This window comes from Gavialis gangeticus, unplaced genomic scaffold, assembly GCF_001723915.1.
Source record: "Gavialis gangeticus isolate Ggan-Ray unplaced genomic scaffold, GavGan_comp1, whole genome shotgun sequence".
Lineage (NCBI taxonomy): Eukaryota > Metazoa > Chordata > Crocodylia > Gavialidae > Gavialis > Gavialis gangeticus.
In genome coordinates, this window is record NW_017728995.1 from 66,340,093 (window position 1) to 66,352,836 (window position 12,744).

At 47.3% G+C, this 12,744-nt stretch overlaps 1 protein-coding gene across 1 annotated transcript in view; it reads left to right on the forward strand.

The window, feature by feature from the left end:
• Positions 1-5,719: 5,719 nt before the first annotated feature.
• The window catches only part of NME9 (NME/NM23 family member 9), an 18,825-nt gene continuing 11,800 nt past the window's right edge, over positions 5,720-12,744 (forward strand). Inside the window, exons 1-3 of the mRNA XM_019503786.1 lie at positions 5,720-5,796; positions 7,144-7,180; positions 10,821-10,878. Coding sequence (XP_019359331.1) covers positions 7,148-7,180; positions 10,821-10,878 — 91 coding nt within the window. The 5' untranslated portion in view covers positions 5,720-5,796; positions 7,144-7,147. The remainder of the gene's footprint in view (positions 5,797-7,143; positions 7,181-10,820; positions 10,879-12,744) is intronic.

Below are 12,744 nucleotides of genomic sequence, written 5' to 3' on the forward strand. Positions count from 1 at the left end.
AGCATCCACTCTCTACCACCATATGACACAAGCCTGAGCAAGATGGAGCTATGGCAGGGGTGGGCAAAATATTGCCCGTGGGCTGGATCTGACCTGCAGGGACATTCTATCTGGCTCACAGGGCCCCTAAAAATATTTTTGAAAATTAAAATTTATCTGTCCTTGGTTCCTGTCAAAAATGACAGGAACCAGGGGCAGTAGGACCCAGGGGAATCCTTAGCAGGCTCCTGCAATGGTCTGGCCTCCCCCAGCCAGAAGCCCCAGCAGGGGCTTCTGGCCTGGGACCAGGTGGCTGCCCCAGCATGGGAACCTCAGGTAAGGGGGGAGAGTTGGGGAAGGAGCTAGTGTAGGGAAAAGCAGCCCTTCCCCTGCCCCATGGCCCATGCTCCCTGCTTCAGCCTCTCGCAGCCTGCGCGGGGCTATCCTGAGCAGGTACACGCAGCCCCATGCAGGCTGCGAGCGGCTGCAGCAGGGAGCATGGGCCATGGGGCTGGGAGGGGCTGTTTTTCCCCTCGCTCCATGCCAGCTCTTTCCCTGCCAGCAAGCAGGTGGTCGGGGCTGTGTGCTGCCCCCAGCCTATGCTGGGGGGCACTCGGAGTGAGTGGGCACAGGAGCAGGGCCCGCTCCAGTGTTCCAGGGCCAGTGCCAGCAGGGCCTAGAGCAGGGAGGCAGGGCTGCAGGGTCCCAGCTGGCAGAGGCTCTGTGGAGCCGGGCCAGCTCCCCCCTCTCTCTGCTGGTGCAGCCCAGCCTGGCTCCACAGACCCCTGCCAGCCTGCTCCCTGCTCTGGGCTCCACTGGTGCTGGCCCTGGGACATTGGTCCCAAGACATTGTGACATTGGTCCCAAGATGGTGACCAGGGGGCGGGGCTACCCATGTGGCCCTCAACAGCTTGCCAAAACTGGGTAAGCAGCCCTCCACCCAAAATAAGTGCCTGCCCCTGAGCTGTGGTCTGACCCAGCAAACGGCAGTTCTTACATTCTACTAATGGGAACCGAAAGGGGTGTTAGATGGCTTTTGACTGAGAGTTTGCAGAACACCTGGATCTGGGTCCTAGATTTGATCTCCAAAAAGTCTGTCACCCTCATAGAAAATAGGGTTGGAAAAGACCTAAGAAGGTCATCTAGTCCAGCCTCCTGCTGAAGGCAGAATCATTGTCTAAACTATCCTAGACAACTGTTTGTCTAACCTGATCTTAAAAACTTCCAAGGCCAAGGATTACTCCACCTCTCTAGGTTGCCTGTTCCAGTGCTTAAAAGTTTTAGTGTCCTGAAGTTCAATAAGGACAAATGCAGTCCTGCGCTTAGGATGGAATAGTTCCATGCATCAGTACAGGCTGGGAACTGTCTCGCTAAGCAGTAGCTCCGCAGGAAAGGACCTGGGGGTTACAGTGGACAATAAGCTGAATATGATCCAACATTATGCCATTGTTGCCAAAAAGGCCAACAACATACTGGGCTGCATTAGTAGGAGTGTTGCCAGCAGATCAAGGGAAGCAATTATTTCATTCTATTCCATACTGGTGAAACCACATCTGAAATATGGTGTCTAGTTTTGGGCCCACTCTGACGGAAAGGATATGGACAAATTGGAAAGAGTCTAGTGGAAACCAAGAAAAATGGCTAGATGGCTAGGGAATATGACTTGAGGAGAGGCTGAGGGAACTGGGCTTATTTAGTCTGCAGAAGAGAAGGCTGAGGGGGGGATTTAATAGCAGCCTTCAACTACCTGAAGGGTGGTATCAAAGAAGATGGAGCTGGACTGTTCTCAGTGGTGGCAGATGACAGAACAAAGAGCAATGGGCTCAAGTTGCAGCAAGGGAAGTTTAGATTAGATATTAGGAAAAACTTTCTCACCCAAAGGGTAGTAAAGCACTAGAACAGTTACCCAGAGAGGTTGAGAAGTCTCCATCCTTGGAGGTTTTCAAGACCTGGCTACACAAAGCTTTGGCTGGGATGATCTGGTTGGGGCTGGTCCTGGTTTGGGCAGGGGCTTAAACTAGATGAGCTCTTGAGGTCCCTTTCAACCCCCATTTTCTATGATTCTATGTTTAATCACCCTTTCTATGGAAAAGTTCTTCCTAATGTCCAACTCAAATTTTCCTTGTTGCCATTTAAGTCTTGTTCACTGCAGCCACAGAGAACATTTTGTCATCATCCTCTTTAGTTACCCTTTAGGTATTTAAAAACTTATCTAATCCTCCCACAGTCTTTTCCAACTAAATAATCTCAGTCCTTTCAACTTTTTCTTGTAACTCTTGTTTCCTTTTTGTGGATCTCCACTGGACTCTTTCTAACTTGTCCATGTCTGTCTTGAGGTGCAGTGCCCAAAACTGGACCTAGTACTCCAGGTGAAGCCTTACTAAAGCTGAATAAAATGGAAGAATCACTTTTCTTGATTTGCACATGATGCTTCTGTTAATGCAGCTCAGTATGATTCTGACTCTTTGCAATAAAAGCACCCTTGCCTTATCTTCACACTTGGCTCATCTTCTATAAGCCCCAAGTCCATTTCTGCTGTACTGGAGCTTAATCAGTCATTCCTCCCTCTGCATTTGTGCATGTGATTTTTCTGTTCTAAGTGCAGGACTTTGCATTTGCCCTTGTTGAATTTTATTTGCTTAATTTCATACTATTTTACAGTTTATCAAGGTCAGTTTGAATTCTAATCCTATCCTCACAAGTTTCTGCAACGTCACCTGACTTTGTCCTCTGTAGACATGCGAAGCATGCATTCAATTCCATTCTCCAAATAATTAGTGAAGATATTAAACAACACTGGACCCAGGGCAGACCCTTGGTGAACACTGCTTGATACCACCTCCCAACCAGACACTGAGATGTCATTGAGATGGTGAGTATAATGATCCAATCCAGTCCTTCTTACAGTATTTTCACCTAGACTGTCAGTAGGCTAAAGAAAAACAATGTCATGAGAATCCAAAGTCAGAAGCCTTGGTAAAGTCAAGGGGTGTAGGTTATAGCCATTTTGGTCTAAGGACACAGGCAGACAAGGTTCTTTGGGTGAATCTGATATCTTTTATTAAACCAACTCAAATAGTTGGAAAAATTCTTCTTAGCAAGCTTTTGGGTATAAATACCTTTTGTCAGGCTGAGGAAGTATCTGCAGTTGGTGTGTGCTACAGATGCTTCCTGGGAAATGCTTCCTCGAAATGCACACACCAACTGCAGATGCTTCCTCAGGCTGATGAAGGGTATTTATACCCAAAAGCTTGCTAAGAAGAATTTTCCAACTATTTGAGTTGGTCTAGTAAAAGATACCAGATTCACCCAAAAAACCTCGTCTGCTTTGGTAAAGTCAAAGTATGTCACATCCACTGCTCTTTCCCCATTGACAGATCCTGTCCCCTTTATCCTAGAAGGAACCCGGGTCACTTATGACTTGCTTTTGCTAAAACCATGTTGGCTGTTTGTGATCAACTTGTTATCCCTGAATTGCTTAAAAACTGATTTCTTGATGACTGCTCCATGAACTTCCCAGGTATCGAGGTCAAACTGCCCAGTCCATAATTCCCTAGATCCTTCTCCTTCCCTCTCTTAACGGTGGGCACTCTGCCTTTTTCCAGTCACCCAGGATCTCACCTGCCCTCCACAAGTTCTCAGAGGTACTGGCCTTTGGGTCTGAAATGATCTCATTCCATTCTGTCAGTATTTGGGGCTGCATCCTATCTGGCCCTGCTGCCTTGAAAGCAACCAGCTTCCTTAAGTCATTCCTGATCCATTTTTCCTTGCACTCTGGGCAGACTATTGCTTCCCCCATTCTGGCAGCCACCTGTGCTCCTCATCCCAGAGCTGAGCAGATTTGTAAGACTGAAGTAAAAGCAGCACCAAGCACTCAGGCTCCTCTATTTTTCTAGGACCCTGGGGCAGACCCACTTCCACCCCTGCCTTTCATCCCTGGTCCACCCAAAGTTTAAAACCAACTGCCTGAAAGTGGCAGCAGCATTTTTATTCAGACAGCAGTGAAGGAGTCATAGTTTCATAGTTAGTAGTAGGGTTGGAAGGGACCTGAGCAGATCATCAAGTCCGACCCCCTGCCATGGCAGGAAATGACCCCAGCAAGGTGATTGTCTAGCCTCCTCTTAAAGACCCCCAGGGTCCTTCTAAACTCATCTCTCCACAGGTGTTAAAGATCCTTTTTCCTTTTTTAATGGTCTTAAGGTTCCCCATAAACTACTTCACAGTTAGGGTGGCTAGGAGCTGGAACCAACTTCCAAGGGAAGTGGTGCTGGCCCCTACCCTGGGGGTCTTTAAGAAGAGGCTGGATGCCTACCTGGCTGGACTCATTTGAGTCCCGTTTCTTGTGTTGGGGTTTTGTTGTTCTCCCACCCTGGCGGGGGGTCGGGCTAGGAGATCTACTTGGTCCCTTCCGACCCTATATCTATGAATCTATATCAAGCCACTCTTTCTCCTGCAATTCTGCTGTTTCTTAGTGGCTCCTGGGAATGTAGCTCCTACTTCACAGCCCTGCTGAGTGTTTTTAACTTTAGCTTAAAACAGTCTCTTAGGCATGGAAAGAACTTTCAGTGAAGCATAAGTCAGAACTTCCTAGATCTTAAATGCTGGAGACTGCAAGTGACAGAGGAACAGTGGGAAAAATCATGGTCAGACCCAGTTCACTCTCCCTTTTGGCATCTGCTCTTTGCCATGGTGTTCTTGAGCACTGGATGCACTATCAAGATGCTCAAGAAGTCTTGACTTTGTTTTGTGACTCTGAAAGAGCACAGGAGTGAGGGGCACAGCCTCTGACCCAAAACTTCATAGGGCTTAAATGCTGGAGGCTGCAAAGTGGGAGAGGAACAATGGGAAAAATCCCTGTTCAGACTCAGTTCACTGTCCCTTTCAGCATCTGCTCTTTGCTGCTGTGTGACACATGTCTATTTGTTACTTTCAAGGGGATTGTGGGTTGTTTGCCCACCAAGAAGATCTGTAATTCTTCCTTAGAAAGGTAGGGCCCTGAGAAATTAACAGTTTATTTCTTGAGCCAAAAAAAAGGAAAAACAGGGAGAGGAATGATGGTCAAAGGGAAATGGACCTAGGGTCTATCCTAGTTGGTGGCAGTTCTGTTCTTCAGCATTGGATGCACTGCCGCTGTGCTCTAGCAGGCTCGATCTTGCTTGCTGACTCTGAGAGAGAAGTATTGAATTTTAATGACAACAGGACTAAAAGAAGCAACATCTTTTGGTCATTTTTGCCTGGCATACTATGTTTGCGAGTACCTGATGTACCCTATAGCAAACAAATGTGTGTTCTCATGAAGTTATATTTGGGTTTTTTTGCTTCAATTTTGACCCAACTAATGCAGTCCTAGGCCCCTTGCATGTTAGTAAAGCTTAGTTTCTTTGTGCTGCAAGTGGGAGAGGAACAGTGGGGGGGGGAAAACCCTGGTCAGACCCAGCTTCTTTGGGTAGATGTGATATCTTTTATTAGATCAACTAAGTAGCTGAGAAAATTGTTCTTTGCAAGCTTTCAGGCCCAAACACCTTTTCATGCTTCTAGCTGGCCCTGCAGACCTCCCACTGTGGCATGTTTAAGTCAATGAGGCCCCCCCCCCCAACTCCCTTGGCATCACCCCAGCCCCTGGGACATGCCATGCTGGGCTCCCGGTGCCTCCCCCAGCAGGCGAGAGTGGCTCCCTGCTGCCTGCAGCCTGCCCAGACATGGCCCCTCCCTGCCCGCAGCCTGGCCCACAGCCCAGACATGCCCCTCCCTGCCGCTGAGGCAGCCAGCCCAACCTGCTAGGTTGCTAGGGACGCGCTGCCTGCAACCGCCATGCAGGTACCTGGGGTTGGGGGGGTGCCCCCTCAGGCAGGGGGAGCTGCCTCTGCTTCTCCCCCACCATGCATGGTGGGAGCCAGAGAAGGGCCCCGAGAGAGGCACAAAGTGGGGGCTGTCCCCCTCCCTGCTCCTGCTGGGCAGGAGGTGCCTCCCTGTTGCTCCCTGGTCTTGCCGCCTGGGAGAGTCAGGCTGGAAGGGAGCTCAGCCGCCCCTGCTCATGGCAGGGTTGCCTGTCTCCCTGCCAGGCCCTTCTGCCCCCCCTGGCACCTGCTGGCTTGTGGGGATAATCCTTTTCCCTGTGTCATGGTGGCAGGCACCTCTCCATCCTGGATTCCCACCTCTGGGGCAACAGCAGTCCCAGGCAACCCTGTGAGAGACCCCGTCTGCACTGGCCTCTGTTTGGAGGCACTTGGGGGTTGAGGAGGCTCCCAGCCAGCCTGCTGTTGCTCTCGGGGTTTGGCCAGTGTGGGTTGGGGGTCCTCATGGCCTCCTGGAGCTTCGGAGCGGCACAGAACAAATGACTTGAGTTTGTCTGGGGGCGAAAGCTCAGAGAGGTCGATTTGTTTCTCAGGACAGGAGCTAGCAGGTCTGTGCAGCTGTCAGCCCTGCTCAGCAAGATGGTCCTGGCTGCCCTGGTTGTGCACAGATGCCCCCTAAGTCACTACGGCAGGGCAAGGCTTGCATTTATAGCTGAAATGCCCCATCCCATATCACCTCTCATCTTTCTCTGTCTCTGTCGAGATGCCTTTTTTTTTTTTTTTACATGTTTCTTTGCCATGTCCAGACACCTGCAACTCATTCCTTGCCATCTGCAGCTACCTGCCTGCCAGGTCCCAGCATCTAGAGCTTACTCCCTGAGTTCAGGCTTTTCTAGCTCACGCTCTGCTCAATTCGAGTGTCTTCAGCTGATGCCGGTTACTGCGCAGTCATCTAGTACTTGGTTATGCCAGTACTAAATGACTTTGCAGTAACTACTGTGCAGTCCACTGCTCATGTAGACATGGCCAGCATATGTCTGATGCTCATGGAGACAGGTTGCACCTCAGGACCCAGTGCTTGCATGTGTGTTACACTGTCCTTCCGGCTGAAAGGGGCTGAGCAGAGATGCTTTCTGAGCTGTCCGCATTGCCCCCAGCAGAGGGACGATGTACAGATAAGCAACATGAATCCCTGCTGGCCAAGTGTGTTCCTGTAAAAGCCTCTTTCTGCAGCAGCTGAATTTAACTGGTGGGAAAGGGATTCCCTCCTTTGTGCTGGATTGTTGCTTTCACTGAAAGGAGGCATCTTTCAGCAACAGACCTTGGTGACTTGGCCCTGCTATTCAATTGACGTTTCTTCTTCTTGCAGAAGAATGGGCAGTAAGAAGAAGGAGATATTGCTGCAGGTCAGTATGAGTGGTATGCACTGCAAATGTGTTTGTAAAGGCAATTTTAATCTTGACTGTAAGTACACGGAGAAGATTTGGCCCTTGATTTCTCCAGCTGCCGTCAGCAAAGCTATAATTCAGGGTCCTCACTGTTGGCCAGTCTCCCCTGGGGGCAGCTGCAGAGGTGCCCTTAGGTTCCTGCCAAGGAGTCACTAGAGCTGTACCCATTCTCTTCCTAGAGAGTCTTCCTGGGTGAAGAGCCCAAGAAGTAGGTAATCTTGAGGGCGAGTAGGTAGGTTCAGTCCACTGAGGACATTGATCTCCAGTTAGGCTGTGCTAAGAAAATGGAGAAATGTCTATCATTCCTGTGGTCATCATTCAAGGGATATTAAGTAGGTGTAAGGATCAGGTTTCACCTCTGTCTAAGGCATCAGTGAGACTTGCTGGAATCCCACATCCAGTTCTGCCATCTGCACTTCAGAAAGCTTGATACATGATAAGTCTCCTCTACCTTTTTAACTTTGTATAATTTGTTTACCTGTCAATGATCTAAGATTGCCATGATGAACTTAATTGTGGAATTTCCTAAATTTTGTAATGCTTCCCTTTTGACCTTGTAAAATCTTCTGATTATTGAGTTGTGATGATTATTGCAACAACAATTAACAACAGCTCATTTTCTTACAATCTAGCCGAGAAATGAAATTTAAATGAATTATGTCTACATAAAAAGGAAGTGCCTGCATCATTCTAGACAAAGAAAATGCAAGCTACTAACTGTTTGACCTGCTGTGAATCAAACCAATTAACACATTTTCTGGTAAATTCTCAAAATAAATGCTGCTCACAAAGAGTAAGTAAAGGAGCACTGCAAGTTTAGCTAGAATACACAGTTTTGTGTTGACTCCCTGCTCTAAGGGCAAAATAAAAATCAGCCTTAACTGTGGAAGTGGGATTGAATCTCTATAATTCCGTGTTTCAAGAGGATCTCTGAAGTAGCAGGTGGCTGCACTTTCTGCTAGAGAGAGATAAAAACTGAAGTGCAGGGTGCCCTCTAGTGTCCCCAGAAACACCAAAGACCCAGCAGCACATTTAGCTGTCAGGCTTTGTGGTCATAGGCTATTAACAAATGTACCTTTTAACCACTTTAACAGATGAAGAGGAGCTGCTACCTGGGAGTGCACCTCAGCTGTTACCATCTAAAGGTTATGTCCCAGTGATCCTGTGGCAATACAAGTGAGCTAAACCTCTCTCTAACTTTAATTGTGGATGGAACAGAGGAAAAGCTGCAGTGATTTTGCTGCACTTGCATTGCCACAGAAGGATGCAGATATAACAGAACAAGGAGCAACAGTCTCAAGTTGCAGCAAAGGAAGTTGAGGTTGCATATGAGAAAAAACTTGCTCACAAAGAGTGTAGTGAAGCACTGGAACAAGCTATCCAGAGAGGTGATGAACTCCCCATCCTTTTTAAGACCCAGCTAGACAGAGCCCTGGCTGGGATGATCTAGTTGGGGCTGGTCCTGCTTTGAGCAGGGGATTGGACTAGATGTGATCTCGTGTGGTCCCTTCCAACTTTAATTTTCTATGATTCTAACAGCTTAAATTGTTGATTCCAATACTATTGTTATGCCTGTCTACATGGACAGATCTAGGATTTTGAAAAAGCAGGTACATGTGATGTGCTGCCTCATCACATATAGACCAACACATATTTTTCTCCCATCAAAAAGAAACTAGAAACTTTACTAATAAGCTAGGAACCCAGCTATATTTTTCAATTTAAGACTGAAGCAGAAACAAATTAACTTTATTGGCATGTGCATTAATTTGCTATATCATTAATTAGATATAAAAAACACAACAAATTAGGTAAAAAAATCAAAAGCTGTTGTTTCCATAGTTCTGTAGTCATTAGAATTAAATGTGCATCTCTTTCAGATTCATAAACCAAAATCTAGCCTTTCTGAGCATCTTGACAGGGCATCTGATGTTTCAATGGAAGTTATTTCCACCCCTGAGTTGATATCCACCTGAGTTAACATTTTCATACCCAAGTTTAATGTTTTTAGCTAGAGTTAAAAAACAGTCTGCAGGGCTGTGAAACAGGAGCTACATTATCAGGAGCAGCTATCAGACAGCAGAATTACAGGAGAACGGATAGCTCGATTCATGGAACATCAAGATCATTACAAATGAAGGAACATCGTTCACACTTGTGGAATGAAGAGTTTAGAAGGCATCAGTAGATGGCAATGAGTCCAGGGCTCCCTTACTGCTGCTGCTGCCTGGTACTTGGTTTTAAACTTTAGGTGAAGCAGGAATCAAAAGGGGGTGTGACTGCATCACTGCAACTGCCTCCAGATCCTCCCCTGCCTGTCTATACCTATAGATCCCTGCACCCAAGCAAGGTGGTAGGTTTTCCTGCATGTAGGCACAATAAATAGCATTTTGTAGGGTGGGAGGGAGTCTCCTGCTTTATTCTGTCAGCGCACAAAGTCTCTAACAAGAACACTTTCAAGACGGAAAAAAAGGAAAGCTCCCCTGGAGAATGGGATCATTGAAACAAGGACTGAGAGAGTTTTGAAGCCATACATGGCCACTCCAGTCAGTGTATGGAGATTTGTGGTTAGCAGTTCCTACTTGAGGTTGCACTAATATTTGTATTTAGAGCAGGAGTTGGACGTTTTGGGACCAGAAATCACACAGATTTCATGTGAGAGTTGCCATAGGAATGTCTTGAGATTTGTAGGTCTTTGACTTAAGGGTTATACATGCTGGCAATAGAATTATTATTATTCCATAGTCCTCTAGCCATTTTTGTTGCTCTCTGCTGGACTCTCTCCAATTTGTTCACATCCTTTCTGTAGTGGGGGGCCCAAAACTGGACACAGTGCTCCAGAAGTGGTCTCACCAGTGCCAAATAGAAGGGAAGAATCACTTCTCTCGATCTGGCATGCAGACTCGATCTGCAGGGCATGCTTTTGGCTCCTATTCATAGCTTATTATCCACTGTAATCCCCAGGTCCTTTTCCGCAGAACTCCTGCTTGGCCAATAATTATTATTGTTGTTATTAATTGTTATTGTTATGTATTAGTTAGGCTGGCAAACTGTAGGTGACTCATCCAACAGCTCCCCAACAGCTTCTGGTGCATGGTCTCCCCCTTGCAGCTGCACTACACAATCAACCTCATGTTGCACCTCTCTCTCCTCTCACTGTTAAAGTGAGATGATGTTAACTGTAGGATGATCCCACTGTTAACTGTGGGATGATGGATGGAGAACACAGTAGGAGTTTGCTGGTAGAGGGGGAAAGGAAGTGGATTTTGGTGCCACAGGCAGAGAGGACAACTTGGGTTGGTGCGTAGAGAAATGCCAGCTCTGAGTGACCACACTGACCCCAGATTGTGCCCCTACCATGGAGCGGTTAGGCCTTATCCTAGCTGTGGCAGAGATTTCTTTTCTCACTACATGGTATTCTTTTAAAAGTCCTGCTAAAAACAAGCCCCGTATCAAACCGCTCTTGCAAGTGTCCTGTGTCAGCATTCCCTATCGTTCTTTGAAGTGCAGCAGTTTTGTAATACAATAAACATAGTGAATGTGTATGGTTTTCTGACTAATGCTCTTAATACACTTTTATAAAAAAATTTCGACACAGATTACTATCAGTAACCAGGAGCTGTGGGAGGAAATGCTGTGTTTCAAAGGACTGATGGGTAAGGACTTAGCCAGTGTTCCAGATTTGCTTATATTTAATTTAAATTCAGAGCCAGTAAAGTATTGAAGCTCTGTGGAGTGTACTGGGGGGTGTGGAAGTTGAGTAGCAGATGGCAAAGGTGGTTGGAATGGGTTAGGTCCTCCCATCTGCTTGCTCAACGGAGGGTTGTTAGCTGACAGAGCTGCTTGTCTAATACATTATCAAGGCCAATCTGAAATGACTTTCCTCACTTACCTGAGACTGTCCTCTGCACTTTACCAGATATCGCTGCTCAGGGATCCTTCCTGGCACTCAACTGGATCTTTCTGTCACTAAGCTTAGTCTTTAACACTTCCTATATATGATTTCTTAGGTCTTTCATAAAGTATTTGCCAATGCCAAGCTCCCAAGGAGGTCTCAGCCCTGAGACTGACCCTAGTGAGAGAAACATCACTTTGGGCAAAGAGAAAATGCTCCTCCTGTTTGTAACGGCTTTCCTCCAAAGCATCCACAGCCCAAAATGACAGCAGCAGAAGCGCTGTTTCTGCAGTTTGCTCCCTAATGCTGTCACTAGCTTAGCTTGTTAGATTCAGCTCAACCCAGAGCAGAGCTATCAGCTAAAGCCTCTGGCGACTGAGACTGTACTTGAGTACATGTAAGTGCCTGGCACCTGAGTTGATCTGAGGGACCTCTGTGCTCCTCCTTTATCCATGCCTGTAGTCTTGCCTCCACAGCAAGTCCCATCAGTGCAACCTAAATCTGCTCTTAAACTTGTTTTAGAGAAACTGGTGCGGCCCCTTGCGCGGCCACCCTTAGTCTAGTTTCCAAGGGGCTTATTTCAGTTTAGCTCAAATTTGATACAGCATGATAAAATTAAATCAGTGCCTTTAGTTAAATAAGTTAAAACCACACTGTTGGTTAGACTGAAGCCACATTTCCCTCAAACCAGGTCTTAGTCTTGCCTGCCTGGCTGGTATTGGTCCAGCATGGGAAGCTCCCTGCTGCAGCAAGATACAACCAAGTATGAAAGCAGATGGGATTAAGAAAACATCTGCCTCTGTGGAGGTGTAACAGGGACCAACACAGTCTGGCTCTAGACCCACTTGCAGCTTCCATCCCCTGTAATTGGCTTCCATCCCCTGCATGGCTTGGCTCTCTGGCCATGTCGCCAACAGCCCACCCTTGCCAGGTATCAGAATCCCAAATACAGCACTTCCCCACCCTGGCATTAAGCTGTCCACTGCTCACCCTTCTGGGGGTCTTCCTTCCCTTCCCCTGCTCTCAATTCTGGTCTCTCCTGCGCTCTGCCCCATTCCTCCCAGATCACCTGATGGGACAACAGCATAAGCAGCCTCTCACTTCGCTCTTTCAAAGCAGAGATGCTACCCTAACTCAAAGGATGACAGCCCAAGGGAAACCCACATCCTCGGGACCCCAGATAGCTGGGTTTCAGTCCCAGAGCCTCATCTGTCCTGTCTTTCATGGGCCCTCTTCCTGTCCCCCAGCTGTCTGGGTAGTTGCCTGCTCTCTGATAGAGCCCTGACTCTTACACTTGCTCTTTGTGAGCCCCCCTGCTATCATTTTCATGGTGGGCTAACCCTTATTCACATGCTCTTCCTCTCTCCTGTCTTCAGTGTCATCTCGGCTCCCTTAGAGGACCAGCTCACATGGACAGTGAGCAATGCCCAGAGCAAGGGCTGCTTGCAATTGGGGGAAATCCTAACTGCAGGCAAGGACACTGATTTTTCTGTGCTTTAAATGGCAACTTATTTCTAGTGACATTAGACAGACTGCCTTGTGGAGGATGAAGAAGAAAGGGACAGAGCTAATATTGATTTTTCTCAATTGCTGAATGCTCTGTGTCTCAGGTTAAATCTTAGCCTAA